The sequence below is a fragment of the Barbatula barbatula genome (genome assembly GCF_947034865.1).
Source record: "Barbatula barbatula genome assembly, chromosome: 22".
Lineage (NCBI taxonomy): Eukaryota > Metazoa > Chordata > Actinopteri > Cypriniformes > Nemacheilidae > Barbatula > Barbatula barbatula.
Window position 1 is genome coordinate 16,561,938 of NC_136785.1, and position 15,327 is coordinate 16,577,264.

General features: G+C 37.6%; 1 protein-coding gene across 1 annotated transcript in view; it reads left to right on the forward strand.

Annotated features, from left to right (window-relative positions):
- The window catches only part of plrdgb (PITP-less RdgB-like protein), a 63,935-nt gene that overhangs the window by 44,542 nt on the left and 4,066 nt on the right, over positions 1-15,327 (forward strand). The window contains exons 6-18 of the mRNA XM_079486177.1: positions 1,300-1,489; positions 1,949-2,071; positions 4,889-5,076; positions 6,302-6,444; positions 6,548-6,718; positions 7,992-8,156; positions 8,385-8,533; positions 11,027-11,143; positions 13,100-13,216; positions 13,410-13,558; positions 13,650-13,799; positions 13,891-14,074; positions 14,992-15,120. Of these exons, the coding sequence (XP_079342303.1) occupies positions 1,300-1,489; positions 1,949-2,071; positions 4,889-5,076; positions 6,302-6,444; positions 6,548-6,718; positions 7,992-8,156; positions 8,385-8,533; positions 11,027-11,143; positions 13,100-13,216; positions 13,410-13,558; positions 13,650-13,799; positions 13,891-14,074; positions 14,992-15,120 (1,975 nt within the window). The remainder of the gene's footprint in view (positions 1-1,299; positions 1,490-1,948; positions 2,072-4,888; positions 5,077-6,301; positions 6,445-6,547; positions 6,719-7,991; positions 8,157-8,384; positions 8,534-11,026; positions 11,144-13,099; positions 13,217-13,409; positions 13,559-13,649; positions 13,800-13,890; positions 14,075-14,991; positions 15,121-15,327) is intronic.

A 15,327-nucleotide genomic window follows, 5' to 3' on the forward strand; every position in this document is an offset into this window, starting at 1 on the left:
ATAATTGAGACTTTCATCATTGTGACACGGCTGCTGTTGAAAAATATGAACATTCAGAGCATTTGAACAGCTTGATGGAGGAATACCACGGCGGGTTGTTAATCAAACTGCCACATTCTGTGACAGAAAGCTGGCATGATTAAAGACAGAGGGGCTTCAGTGTGCACATTTCCTAAGGGGACGTCTTAAATCCCACCTCTAAACTGTCCCGCACATTTAGCCAATAATACATCTTTCAATAAATTTGCTTGTCCAATTTGACTAATTGTCATATATTTAAAGTCAAAGGCAACATCTGGTCACTTAAAAATCTATTATATTTAAGGATCATAATATTTAAAATTATAATATTTCAATGTTGCTTACAGCAGGGGTTTTCAAACTGGGGTCCAGGTGGTCCCCAGAAACAAAAGACAGCACAAGTTCTAAAATTCTACTGTTTATTACTGTTTCATCTGAACAAACAATATGTTGTCTTTATAATATCACACTTACTATTTGTTAGTGTATTAATACCTGTAATACTTCAAAAAACTGTTTAAATACTATGTTTTTAGAAAGGGGGTCTCTCGCAAAAGGTTCATTACACTCTAAAATAAATCCGTAAAAATAGGGCACAAGTTATTATTGTAATATGAAGGAATTAACCGTATTCATTTTTACAGTTGATTTACCTGTGTTTTACATCTGCACTTTATAAAATTACGTTTTAGCATTAACAGAATTTCCCATAAAATACAGGAAAATGTACTGGTAATTTTCTGCCCGTACTTTATCTGTTTTTTTATGGGATTTGTTTATGATCTTAGCATGAAAATGTATGAAAACCCCTGGCCTACAGTGAGTGGTGTTTAGTTGTGTGATCTCATAGGTCATGAGCTGTGTTTTGTTTTTGTATCTGTACTGAGGCAACTGTTTACATGACATGATGTTGACATTCTCTAAAATGTAGGAAGAGACTCTGGAGACAGGAATGATGAACGCATTCACTGCAGATAACATACAGTCCATTTTTAAGACACGCTTGGGGAAGCTACAGTTATTTTAGGAGTTGGTTAAAAATGATGTGTATGACAGTCTTAGAACTGGGAATTTAATTACATCCTGTGACAGAGGATTTTCTCAATTTAACAGCAAAGACTAGCCACCATCAACACATCTTACATCGATACTTAAACCAATATGTTCAGTACATTTTTAATACTTCACAACATGCTTTGATTTGGGATGGATTCATTCTAATTTCAAATACTTTTTGGTGGTTCAATTTCCTTTCTCATAATAATATTATTTTTGTAGTTTGAATCCATACAGCTATGATGAGACGTCTGTATCCAGCAGTGTGGATCACTTGCCCCTGGCCGCTCTGCCCATCCTCACCATCGCCGCACCCTATTACCAGAACGCTGTGGCAACCGTCATTGCTCACGCTAATCAGGTTTACCGAAACTTCCTTCAGTCCCCAGAGGGCGTAGGCTTCACTGGACAGGTATAACTCCGCTTTTACTATGAAGCCTCTGTAAAAATATTTTCACCTGTGTTACTTTTAAAAATGCCTTTGCTTGCCTGAGGATACAAATCATCAGAACAGAAAGAAATGTCAGTCAGATGCATTAACAAACACAACTCGGTGTGTTTGTGTAAACAGTCAAAATGAGTCATGAGGTTTTCAGCTTAAATGAGGTGCCAACACATTAGCACCAATTCAGCTCAATTAAATTCACAGTATCACCATGCAGTTGAATTGTATTGAGTTTTTTTCCTGTAAACACAGAACAATAGACAAAATGCCACGCATTGCAATTTAGTCTATCATTTCAAAAGATTTGAGTGTCACAAGCGGTGTAATTGCAATGCAACTATAGCGATACGAAATATGTCATTTAGCAGAATTAAGAGCAACGTAAAGACGTGGTTGTCATAATATTGTATTGTGTGATTCTTTCAGGTATGTCTAGTGGCAGACTGTGTCGGCGGTGTCCTCTGTTTTGACGCTTTGTGTTTTAGTGGTGACAGGCAGTACAGAAGCCCAGAGGACAGCAGCACCAACAACAGCACAGAGAGTCTGAAGGTGCGGACGAACACAAACACACATACGATCACCATGAACCCGTGCCCTTCTGTAATTGAAGCTGTCTTCCATTTTGTCCATATCAGACCTTAATCCATGTTTGCTCGAGTGAACCGTCACATCTGCTGTCTGTCTCTGTCCTTCAGAGTTTTTACTTGTGTTTCTTATTTCTGAAATGTCACCAGACTTTCCCATTCTTGTTTGTCTCGTGAGCTCTCACTCACTCTTTCTTAAAGGGGCAGTTCATCCAATAATGAAAATGTCATAATTTACTATCATGTTATTTACCTTCTGTGAAACACAAACAAGATTTAAGGATTAGATTCAAGCATTTGTTTACCATAAACTGTAAAAATTGATTCGTTGTTTCAACAAAATATTTTTTAAGTTAAAACAACAAATTATTTTTACAGTGTAACTGAAAAATGTATCAAATCTGTTAAGTAGAGACCCACTAATGCAAAATATATCCACCGATAGCGGTAGCTGACTATCCAGGGGTGCGTTTCCCAACAACGATCTAACTCGTGGTTAACCACCATAGTGCGAGGCATCTTTGGGGAAATGAACGATGTAGTTACGACTGTTTCCCAAAACCATAGTCACACTGTCGAGATCAATCGTCAATGTTTTTGTCTGTTGTTTCATTTCACAATATTTATTTCATTCATTTGTAAGTTTCCTACTTCACTCCGCCCAGGGCACATGCACACTTTTGAAAAAAAGCTTATATTTTCTTCAGAAACTAAAAGATGTTAAATTAAATTTGTATTTATTCCGAATGATGGATATAGAATGCACTGCATGTTGCTTGCTTAGTTTGCTCAAAGGCATGGTGCATGTAAGTCTACATGTCATAATAAAAAGGAAGTATGCTTTTAACCACAGCTGTATACCTGTAGTTCCAACCACGCCGCTTTGCAATGCAGCTTGCAATTGATCATTGGATTTTTTCGGGAAACACTGGAATCGTTGAACTATGCTGGAACAACAGAACTTGCGACCATAGTTGGCTAACGATGTTTTGGGGAAATACACCCCAGAACGATATCTGCCGAGACCGATACCGTATTAATGTAATTCATATTTCTTAACATTCTGAATGTTATTAACTAATATAATGACTATTAGTATTGAACGTAAAAGTGATGTTTTTTTTTAACATTTTCCACATACAGAGCACAAATTCTTGGCATTTTCCTGATTATTGGCTGATATTGGTAAATATAAAATAATAAATGGTTTATTTAAGCAGTAGACTGATTTTGAAGCATCACAGAGACAATGTAAGTAGTATTTCTGTATAAGCTGCCATTAGTTTTGAGTAAGTTACTCTGAAAAAGTTATTAATTACTAGTTACTAATTACATATTCAATATTGTAATTAGATTACTGTTCAAATTACTTACCAAAGTATCTAATTATTGATTACTTATTACTTTCTATATCCTATATCTACCTTCAGGGAAAGACCCGAAACAACTTTTAATTCATTCCATTAAATAATATTAAACTACATAAAGCACTCTTATTAAATGACTAAGTATTACAAATGTTGGAAAAATACATTAATGCATGTGTTCAGTTAGACTTTAAATTATAGTGTAAATGCCACTATTGTATACATTACACCGTATTTAGGTCAATTACATGAAAAGTAACTGTAAATAAATTACAGAAAAAATAAGAGCAATCTCTTACTTTACTTTCTAAGGGGAAAGTTATTAAATTACAGTAACGAATCACTTAGTAACTAGTTACACCCAACACTGGTCGCTATATAACACTTGGGTCGATTTACAGTGTATTTTATAACCCCGCCCACCCACATGCTTAAATTCCTGTTTTAGAGAACATCTGCTGTTTGCAACAGTATTCCCAGACAGTGACTCTCTGTAGTCGTGTCCTTCTGAGGTCCTGATGCTTATGGTTTAATAAAAGCTCAGTCACCTGTGCAGTGGCAGTGTTAGATAAAAGGACAACACATGGAACATCAGCTGCTCAGCAGATGCCTCAGTGCAGCTCAGGAATGAATTCACTGTTAAGTCAATGTGTAATAGATGTGAATATTGAGTGCTGTGGTTTGCGGAGCAGGACTGAAAAGATGATGCCAAAACACATGTCCAGTTTAATTGACATTTATTTTAAATAAATTACTTTGTGTTTGGTAGCTTTGGCAGCTACTGTCATTCTTATGTCACATAAATAGATTTTTTATAAGAAGATGTACACATTTTATTCAGAGGTCACATTACAGGAATAAGGGCAAAACTAAATTACACTCACCCTCTTTCAGACGATACAGTCAGTTATAATACCATTTAACTTTTTCCTTCCAAGCTTTAGAATTGAGGATGTGATTTTGAGCTTCACAAAGTGCATCCATCTATCAAAGAACTGCTCGACGCGGCTCCATTGGGATAATAAAGGCCGTCTGACACGAATCGATGCGTTTGTTTAAAAGAAAAATCCATATTTACAACTTTATAAAATTTAAGGTCTTGTACAATATTGGCTCATTTTACAATATGTCAAACCCAGACTTTAAGTCCAAATGTTTTTAATTCTTAATAATAATCAAAGAATGATTCTTCATAAATCATTGCAATAATCATTGTTTTTTATCATTTAATCTCAACCAACAATTTTCCTGCTTCATAAAGTTTTATTAAAACTCAAAGTACGAAAAAGTGTAAACGCTGCATTAATATTTGTGAACAAATACATTTTGAGAGGATATTTCTACTTTGATGCAGCACAGAACATCAGTTGTGAGGTTCATTGTTTTAAAGGCGTTCAATTGTGAATGTCTCGCAGGAGAAGCCAGATGTTGTAAACTCTCTCAGTCCTACTCTGAGAGGCAGTAAGCGGCTGAGTAAGAGTAACATTGATGTGTCGAGCCTGTGCGATGTGCTGTCTGGAGTTCGTCATCCTCTCATCCGCAAGCAGAGCGACTCGTGTGATGCAGACGTGGCCAGTGGTCAGCGTGAGGTCTTTCTGAGCAGGTAAGATGTGTAACATTGGCTATTAAGGATTCATGTTGTATAAACAAATTAAAATAACACAATAAACCACAAAATAACTGATAACATTAGTATTTGCTCACTTGCCTAAATCAATATGACATGCCTAAAGTATCACTTTTTCTGTCTTCATTTTTTTCAATTCTCACTTTCATTTTTATTTAATTGAATTTGTACCGAAGGACAAACGTCCGATAACACTGGGAGACGGATTAATTGGCAGGTTATAAGAATAAATAATGAAATATGCCTTGGTTGTCCAGTTACTATATCAATTATTAAGAAATGTAAAAAGTATGACATCTGTAAATCTACCTAGAGCTTTGCATGACCATGCATGAAGGAGCCTGGTAAGGGAGGCCACCAAGAGACCAGCGACAGCTCTGATAGAGTTACAAACCTCAGATTGGAATCACAACGTTTAACCAGTCACAGCTTAACAATACACAGGCGAGAAGAAACCACTGTTATAAAATGTCATATGACATCTCAGCTTGCCAGAAGGCACGTCTGAGACTCTGAAGCCAGCTGGAGGAAGATTATGATATTATGAGACCAGAGTTGAGCGCTTTGGCCTTAAAGCTATATTTGGAGTTTGCCAAGGACTACACGTCAGCAGAAACACAAGGAATCCAGGAAGCTTGGAGGTGGCAGATTGTCTGCACAGGCCCTGGAGGACTTTAGAATGTGGAGGATAAATCAATGAAGCACAATCCAAAGAACTGTGGGGGTAAAGGCTGTTGAAGACACCCGTGACATGATGTTTTGTCAAGATGTTAATGTATTGGATTGACCAAATCACCCCAATGGAGAATCTCCATGCAACCTGACTGAGTTTGTACAGGTCTGCAAAGAATAATAGACAGAGGCTCCATACAGACTTAAAAATCCCATTAAAGGGATGGTTCACCCAAACATTTTTATTCAGTCACTTAATAAGATCTTAATAAATCATAATACTCGTATCTGTGAAGGACGTGATGTTATACTAAAAATTGTAACAGACAACTCAAGAATGCAGGATAAATCGTTTGTTAAGATCTTGCTCGGCCATAAATCTTTTAAAACGTGTCATAGGGACAGCGTGAGCCTCTTTGAAGACATTAGCATTAAAAGAAAGCATTAATTGTGGATTGTGATTAATCATTAATAAAGAGTTCATAATAAATGACGATAACTCACTTGCCATGCCCCTGCTGTTTCACAGTCTGTCTCAGGATGATCAGTACGGCTCCAGTCATCCTCTCAATCCGGGCTGCTTTGAGTTTGATGTGTCGGACTGTTTTATGCTGGGCTGCCCGCTGGGACTAGTGCTCGCTATGAGAAGGACAGTGTTACCTGCCTTTGAGGGTACAAGTCACACTCTCTCTTCCTCACACACACAGATTCAATTTTTTTATTTTGACATTGAAAACATTTAATTTATTCATTTACTCTTTTTCTATTCTGTCAGTGTCTCAGCTACGTCCAGCTTGTTCTCAGATTTTTAATCTCTTCTACCCATCCGATCCCTCCGCCTCACGAGTGGAACCTTTACTGCATCCAGTTCTCACCCAGCTGCCCCCGTTTCCGGTTCCCCGCTACCAGCGTTACCCTCTGGGTGATAGGCGCTCCTCTCTCATTGGTAAGAGCCTGGTTTCAGATTCATTAGATGTCAAAAGCTCGACTAGATCTTTAATGGTAGAGCACTAGCAATGCCAATGTCATGGGTGTGAATATCAGGGGATGCATGACTGATAAGATGTCACACTTGAATTCCCTGAAAGAATTTACTTTGTCATATTTGATCATTTGATCTCTTGTTCATCACAGTTTTAAATGACTTCTTACCTTCATAGATGAATACGTCTTGTCAGGCTTTTGTTCTCCATTAAAGAGAACAATCTGTAACACACACATAGATTCTTAAAACATTTACCCGAAAACCAGTGCTAGTGTTTTCCTTGCAAAGTGGTCTACGGTTATTTGGGTTAAAACATATTAATAATTCATCAAAAGAGATGTGGAATTTTGAGGCGTTTTGATATCTTTAAATTTTGCATGCATTTTCTGATGGATGGAAATCCTGAAATTGAGGTTATATTGGTTATGCAGATGCCTTTTTAATATTATATTACACATTAAAGGCGCTATTCACTGCAGGGTTTACTTTCATCTGAGAAAGACATGATGCTGAAACTTTCTCCTGGCATGACATCATGAGAAACAATGAGCCCATAATCCCGAATCCTTGTTTAAATGCTTATAAAATATATTTCATTCTGCTGTGTAGCTAAATCCAAGCTCATCTCTGGATTGCACGAGAGCTGGATCTTAAAAAATCCCTCTTGTTTGATCAAAACTTATAAACAGTCTTTTAAAATTGTATTTACAGGTTATAATTATAAAGTGTTTGAAGATCTTCATTTTAATTCAAGTAATCCATAAACCACACATTTCAAGTCTTTACTTGCACGTTAGAGCAGATTTGGCTTTCCAAAGTGACCTTTCATGTTAAGATGTTTATAGCCATTTCCCATGTTAAATGGGGTCACAAATCTGAACATTTTCCAAGTGATGTTCCCCTCTGATCTCTTCGGGATCATCAGTATTCTGTGGTGTTAGTCAGCATCAGTCTATGTCAGAAAGTGTTTTCAAATTAGTCCCATTATGCAGCCAGGCAGCTAAACACAGAGAGTCTAAAGCAGAGCAGACATTGAATGCCAGGAGAGAGAAAACACAGCCACACGCTCACAGAACAGGAATCAAATTAAATCCATCATTCATTTTACAAAATGTCTTGACATTTTTAACATTGCCTCACCAAGACCTGGTTTGTCTATCCTACATTTGTTTGTTTTACCCTTCACAACCTTTTTCTGTTGTTTTTTTGTGTCTTTATTTATTTCCGCTCAAAGCTGACCTGGCGCTCAGACGTATGTCCGACGGCAGTGTTTGTGTAGAAGGAACCCCTATACATCTTTGTGGAGGAAGCGGGTCCCGCAGGGGCAGCAATCGAACCGTCCCGCGCGGCACTGAGCCGATCGAACCTGCCCTGTGCGAGCCTGTTAGCATCTCGAACAGTGAGTCCTACAAACACAGTGTGTCCTTGAATGTTGGTCCTTGGTTCTACAGTGATTTTTGTCAGTTCAAATAATTCATTCATTTATGTATGGAGGTCACATGATTTTATAGATACTGAGATATCGACCTATATCTGGTTCAGGCATTAAAAATGTATCAAATAAATTGTGCTGCAAGTCATGCCATGCAGTAGAATATGAATCGCTCTCTTGTTCTGTTTCTTTCAGTATGTGATGGATGGTGGGGCTCAAAGCGGTTAGATTACGTGCTATACTGTCCAGATGTGCAAACTACATTTCCCACTATAGCGCTGCCTCACCTGTTTCATGCTTCATACTGGGAGTCCACAGATGCTGTAGCTTTTATTCTCAGACAGGTGGGTGTACATGTTACTACAAACCCCAATTCCGCCTCAAGATAAATCCTACTAACAAAGATCTGCTACAGTGACATTTTTATTTTGTATACATTTTATGTTTTTGTATATAATTTTAATAAACTCTTAAATCAAGATACAACCTTTTCACCATACGTATAGGTCAGGTGTTAACATTTGGAGTTTTACATATCCATGTGGAACAAAAACCTTTTTTGTGTGTTTTAAATTCATAGTTTTCCATAGTCAGGTTAGTGAACTGTCACATGCATGATGGTCCACATTCCTCATCAATGTTGGGTGTTATTGCTTCTGGTTTGCACATTTTAACTTTCAGAAAAACTACACAGTGTGTTGTCTATCAGAAATGTGCATTCTTTTTTGTCACATACGTTTATTTCTCTCTTTTAAATAGAAAAGCTGTAAAAATAAATGTTCTGAGGTTTGGACTCTATCATCGGGGGTATTGTAAAATATCAACTGATGGATTTAAGAATATTTTGTCATTTGTACCGGTAAATAAGTTAGAAATTCATTTTTTGCAGTGACAACTACTTCAATTTCTGCCATTAATAGCGTTATGCAAGCCACTTCTGTGCAAGCCTGAAGATTTGAGAACATTTCTAGCACAAATGGGATTAATTCATGTCTTTCTTGTCTTCATTGTCAATTATAGTAAATTTATCCAAGACTTCTATTGTTAGGAGCTACCCGTAAACAGATCGATCAGAATACGCTTCTTAAATTAGAAAGCACTGACACAGAAAGGCTTCCTCTTTATGTTGGCTGTATGTGGTGAATATTGAAGGACGTAACAGCCTTTGAAGAAAGTCAATATAATTTACACCAATGCCAGTCTTACAATGCAAAATGAGTACTTTTTATAAGTAAAAGCGCTCTCAGTGTACAATGGGTCGGACCTCTCGACATATTCCGATTAAATACATTTTTGCAGACCAAATACAATATAAATCACTGATGTTATATTATATTCAAGCTGATGTTTGGGTTTTTTAAAGCTGCAATCTGTAAAATTCTTTGGTTAAAAACATCAAGAAAGTACATAAATGATCATCGCGAAATATAAAAAATGTTGAAATATGTGCGTTTGAGGTCATTTGACCCACGTAAAGATAAGTTTGTAATGTTACCTGCAACTCTGTTTCAACCAGTGATGGGTATAGAGATGCAAAAGTTATTGATAGCAGGTTTAAATCTCTCAAGTGTAATTTGTTTCTTAATTCTAAGGCCACGTTTACACAATGAAAAACGTTTTTGAAAGTTTCACGTCACACAACAACGTTATCATAACAATCCGCGTTTACACAGATCCGCAAAATGACTAAAACAGAAGTTGGTGACATCACTTTGTAAAGAAAAAAGTCCCTGATGATTGATTGTCGGTTTATTGGAAGGCTGACTTCCGTTGCTAAAGAGACCATACAATACAGAGCGCTGCATTTCTCCTCATTTATAGTTAAGAGAAGCGTGCGCACATATACAAACAAACAAACAAGATGGCGAAAAGTTTGGACATTCAAAAGTTTTCCTTCCATCTTCTCGTCCTCCCAGGTCTGATCCAAAAGCGCCGTTTAAAAGCCCTTCATCGCAGTGAATGAGTGTTAAGATTTCTCTTTTGGTAAATAATTAGTTTCCGCTGGTGGTTATAGCACTGGTGTAGTAAATCTACATTTTGCTGGAGAAACATTAACAAACTATTGCGCAGCACAAAAACCCCACGTCATCCGCCATTGTTGTATTTCCTTCCTTTTCTTCGTTGTTTGGGTGTACACGCACTCCACACCCCCACACCTAATACACATGCGCACGATGTCGTTTTCTTATTCTTGCGGGTTTACACGGAAATGAGAACGCCGTGGTTTTCAAAAACTTTAAAAGTTTGCATTATCAGTCCCCTAAAACGCAGTTTCCATGTAAACGGACAGCCAAATCGCACAAATTGTTTTGCGCTTTCACTTGAAAATGGTCTCGTGAGTCACCGAAGGAAATAGCAAAAGTAGTTTTGTTTTCAAGCGGAATTTACAAATCTAAACAACCACTTTAAGCGTACATGCCCGAGCTGAGCAAAATCCATTGAGATGAATGGGAGTGTAAATGGGTTGTTTTCTTACAGACCTCCCTGCCTGAGACTCACATACTCACGCGTCGATGAGAGCTCTACTGGGACGCTGTGTCAAACAACGGTCGCTCCTTTGTGCTGCCTCCTGAACAAACAGAGAAAAAAGAGAGAAGACCAAACAGCACAGACTACATAATGATTCTGAAATGCGTCATCGAGTTACTATATTTGGAAGCATGTAGAAGTGCATTGATCCAGCCAAAAGATATGAAGAATCACACTCTCTATGTCTCATGTGCTTAGCAAATGTTGACGGATGTCGTAGAAAAGACCATGGGAGGAGATTTAAGAACATAAGTATAAAATCACGGGATTAGAAACTTACAGCGTAACTGTGTCTTGTTTCTGATCAGGTGATGCGGTGTGATTGTCTGAAGGCAGGAGAGGCTGATTGTTCAGACATGATGCCCATCTCTCCCTCCAGCCCACGTGAGAAGTGGCTTCGGAGACGGACGCATGTCAAACTACGGGTAAATGTCACCAGAAATGATCTTCGATCTCTCGCAAATTGCAAAGTTGATTCAGGTGAAAGAATGTCAAGCTGTGTTTTTTCATCTTACTATGATCGAAAATGAATTGTCGTTTTAAAGGCAAATATCAATCGGACAAACCATTTGTAATGTTCAGCCTGCATATGCAAATGAATAGAGGTTACTGCAGGACAGCAGGAGATTTATAGGCCTAATTGGGTTATGTTCAATATTCCGCAGTAGGGGTGACACATGAAAAAATTGTGCTTGTGTGGTTGTGTGAGTCTAGCTGTAGGAGCTCGCTAGGAGTTTTCTGAATATCATTTTTTATGTTCTTCCTCCTCAGCGATTGCAATATTTTGCCTGTCGGTGTAGCTTTTTGATACAGTTGGCTTAATTCGCGTTTAAAGTTCTGTATCACAGGCTGCTGTCAACATGAAATCCTCTGAGTGTTTTTTCCACTTTTTCTCTACTAATTTAATAGACGTTGTAGCTCTCTGGCTTGAAGGAATAACGCACTCTCCAATTGATGGTTCACACGCATTTATTGAAACATCCGTCACCATCACATTGCGATCAAACTGCCATGGAGCATGAAAATCCTTGTATGCTTGTATGTATAATAAAAAAGAATGAAAATAAAGATTGCCATTTGCATTGAAACGCACTCGCCGTCCCATGTGCAACCATGTCAAAATAAAAGTCCCTGGTTAACATAGCCTTAAATGCTAAATGGGAAATGTAAATAAAACAAAGATAGAACAATAATACTCACGATCGTGAACCTTTTATTACAGTCAATAATGTAAATTAAGCAAAAATTACAAACATTAACAGACGTTGAAGTACCTGCAAACTACTAAAGAAGAACTTTGAAATGTTGTGGAAAAAAACTTTCATCCTCATTCTGATGATGACCAATGTGTTAGCGCAAAACACGCATCCTACCATTTCATTGGACGCACGCCTGGTCTGCAGTTAACTTCCGGTCTGTGTTTTAATAATCTAACTATTTTTATTTTATTTAATATGTTGATATGAATTTATATTATTGTTTTATTGTATAATAATAATTGCATTATATTTACATTTATTCTTTTGGCAGACGCTTTTATCCAAAGCGACTTACAAGTAGGAGAGTATATTAACATTTTGTCAACACGCTAAACAGTACCGTTAGTTTACAAGGCCATGCTACTAGGAGGATTAAAGCCGGAGTAAGCAAGGTAGAGAATGATTAACACAGACAGTTGATGGTTTGTTGTTGGTCAAATGAATGCGGAACAGTTATGTTTTAAGCTGTTTTTTAAAGTTGTGAAGGATGCTGCAGTTCAGGTGGAGCCTGGCAGTTCATTCCACCACATGGGAACCGAATGAGTAAGGTTTTTGCAAGCGGTTTGGTCCCTCGCTGTGATGGAACAACCAGGCGTTTGGTCACATTTAAAGAACCGTATGTTATATTGACATCCAGCAGTTGAGCTTGGTATCGGAGTCTAAAGAAAAACTATTGGAGATATGTCTCACTTTCTTTTGATTGTTATCAGAAATAATCTTCAGGCACTCTATTATTTGTGAATGTGTAACGGAAGTTTAGGGCAGTCAAGGATGTTGTCACTTTGAAACGGTCTATAGATGGCTATAATAGATAATAAACGTCATAACCGTTATAAAAGTAAACAATTCTTTCATCATTTGTTGCCCTCATGTCATTTCAAACCTCTACGACTTTCTTACTTCTGCAGAACACAGAAGAAGATATTTTGAAGAACGTTGGTAACCAAACAACGCTGTTCCCCCCATTGACTTCCATTGTATGGACACAAAGACCCACTGAGACATTTCGCTAAATATAATCTTTTGTGTTCCACAGAAGAAAGAGTAATATACAGGTTTTGAACCTGATGATGAATAAACAATGACAGACTTCTCAGGATTGTTTTCTATTTATTATTACAGAATGTAACAGCGAATCACAGAGTTCATGATGTCATTACGACAGAGGATGGCCCACAGACACTGGTGGGGCGGTTCATGTACGGACCACTTGACATGGTGACCCTGACCGGAGAAAAGGTGAGAGAAGATGATTTCTGACCGTTATAAGAGAATCTGAATGTGAACTTGACTTGCTAGTAATACATCTTCATAATAGTATTTTTGTTTCCATAACAACAAGCCTCTTGCATGTTGCAATAAATACGTTTTATTGAAGCTTAAATGTGCACTTGAAAATGAGTTTGAAATAAACATGTCATCTGGTTCTCAGGTGGATGTGTTTTTAATGACTCAATCCGGCTCTGGCCGTTGGGTGCTGTTTGATACCGTGGTAACCAGCAATAGTGGACGGGTCTCCTACACCATCCCTGCAAATAAAAGACTTGCCGTGGGGGTCTATCCTATCAAAATGGTGGTCAAGTAAGTAGAAAAAAATTGGGAGAAAAGTATTTGAAGAATGAATGCATTTCGATTCTAGAGCTGGTTATCCATCTTTCTTTATTCTTTAAAGAGGTGACCAAACAAGCGCGGAGGCTTTTCTCACAGTGTTGCCAAGAGGAATGGAATGTGTTGTGTTTAGCATTGACGGCTCCTTTGCTGCCAGCGTCTCTCTGATGGGCAGCGATCCCAAAGTCCGTCCAGGTGCTGTTGATGTGGTCAGGTAAATGTTATTTTTAACTATTAGATATGTTGGAGACACTCGTATCTGACACACAATTGACCTGGCATGAATGTGTTTGATTCTTCTTTAGACACTGGCAGGATCTTGGCTACCTGATCATCTATATCACTGGTCGTCCTGACATGCAGAAGCAGAGGGTCGTGTCCTGGCTCTCTCAGCACAACTTCCCTCAGGGGATGGTCTTCTTCTCTGAAGGTCTCGTTCACGACCCCTTGCGTCAGAAAACCATTTTTCTCAAGAGTCTGGTGAAGGAGGTTCGTCCATGCACACAGCACTGCAAAACATTCAGATGTAAAGATGGTGGATTTTCTATAATGCTTTTAATAGGTTTACATTTACATTGCATGTTGTTCTCACTGTAACTAAATTGGTAATGATTAGCTACATAAAATGTATTGTTATAGAGTACAGTAGTGGCTAATAGTGATGCCTGGGGGTATATATGTACAATATATGCTCAGGTTTGATTAGACTATTAAAATATAAGACATATGGTACAAAATAGAAACAAAACGAAACTTTGAAGGTATTTACTGCATAAAATCAAGGAATTTGGTTTTTATTGAAATATTCAAAAAATGCATAGAAGCTTGCAGGAAATACATCATATAGCCTAACGACGTTTTATCAATATTAATATTTGTTGATCCTCTTTTGTGGTATATTTTGTATATTCAACATTTTGTAGTCATTTTTTTGGGCTTTAATAAACTCTGCTCATGTGTTGTATGCAACCCGATCTTATGGGAATTCGTAACTATTTTACAAGGTGTCTAATTCATATAAATTTCGTACATTTAAATCGTGCACAAATGTACGATTACTAGAATAAAAGCGACCCCACCCCTAACCCTAACATCACTGGCACGAAAGCATCGTATCGTACAAATTCATCGTACAAATTCATACGACTACCTTTTCCAAGCATCCTTAAATTCTCCAAATTCACCAATGCAACGTGCATCCAACATTTTGAATGGATCTTTAATATTTTTTTGAATAAAAGTGAAGACGCCAAAAGGTTAAACTTCACTTTTGGCCCACTACGGTATGTGTTGTTTCTGCAAGTCATTTATTTTGAACTAGTTTCTGATAGCACTGTAATAAAAGTGACCAGCAATCACTTATTTTGTAAAACAAATAACATGAAGTATTTGTTTTTTCCATCTAGTGTCACATCAAGATCAGTGCGGCGTACGGTTCAATGAAGGACATGTCTGTTTACAGTACTTTGGGTCTGGCACCTAATCAGATATACATTGTGGGCAGACCATCTAAGAAGCATCAGCAACTGTGTCAGGTAAAACTTTACCTCATTTATAAGTCGCTTTGGATAAAAGCGTCTGCTAAATGACTAAATGTAAACTACATTTGTACTACACCTGCACAAAGCATGTAAAAATTGGAAACGGTACTGGTGATTTTCTGCAAGCCATCAATGACAATCAAAAATGTGGCAAATTTGTCTAAATAGTTGTTGGAGCTAATGCACAACTTTGTTCTTAAT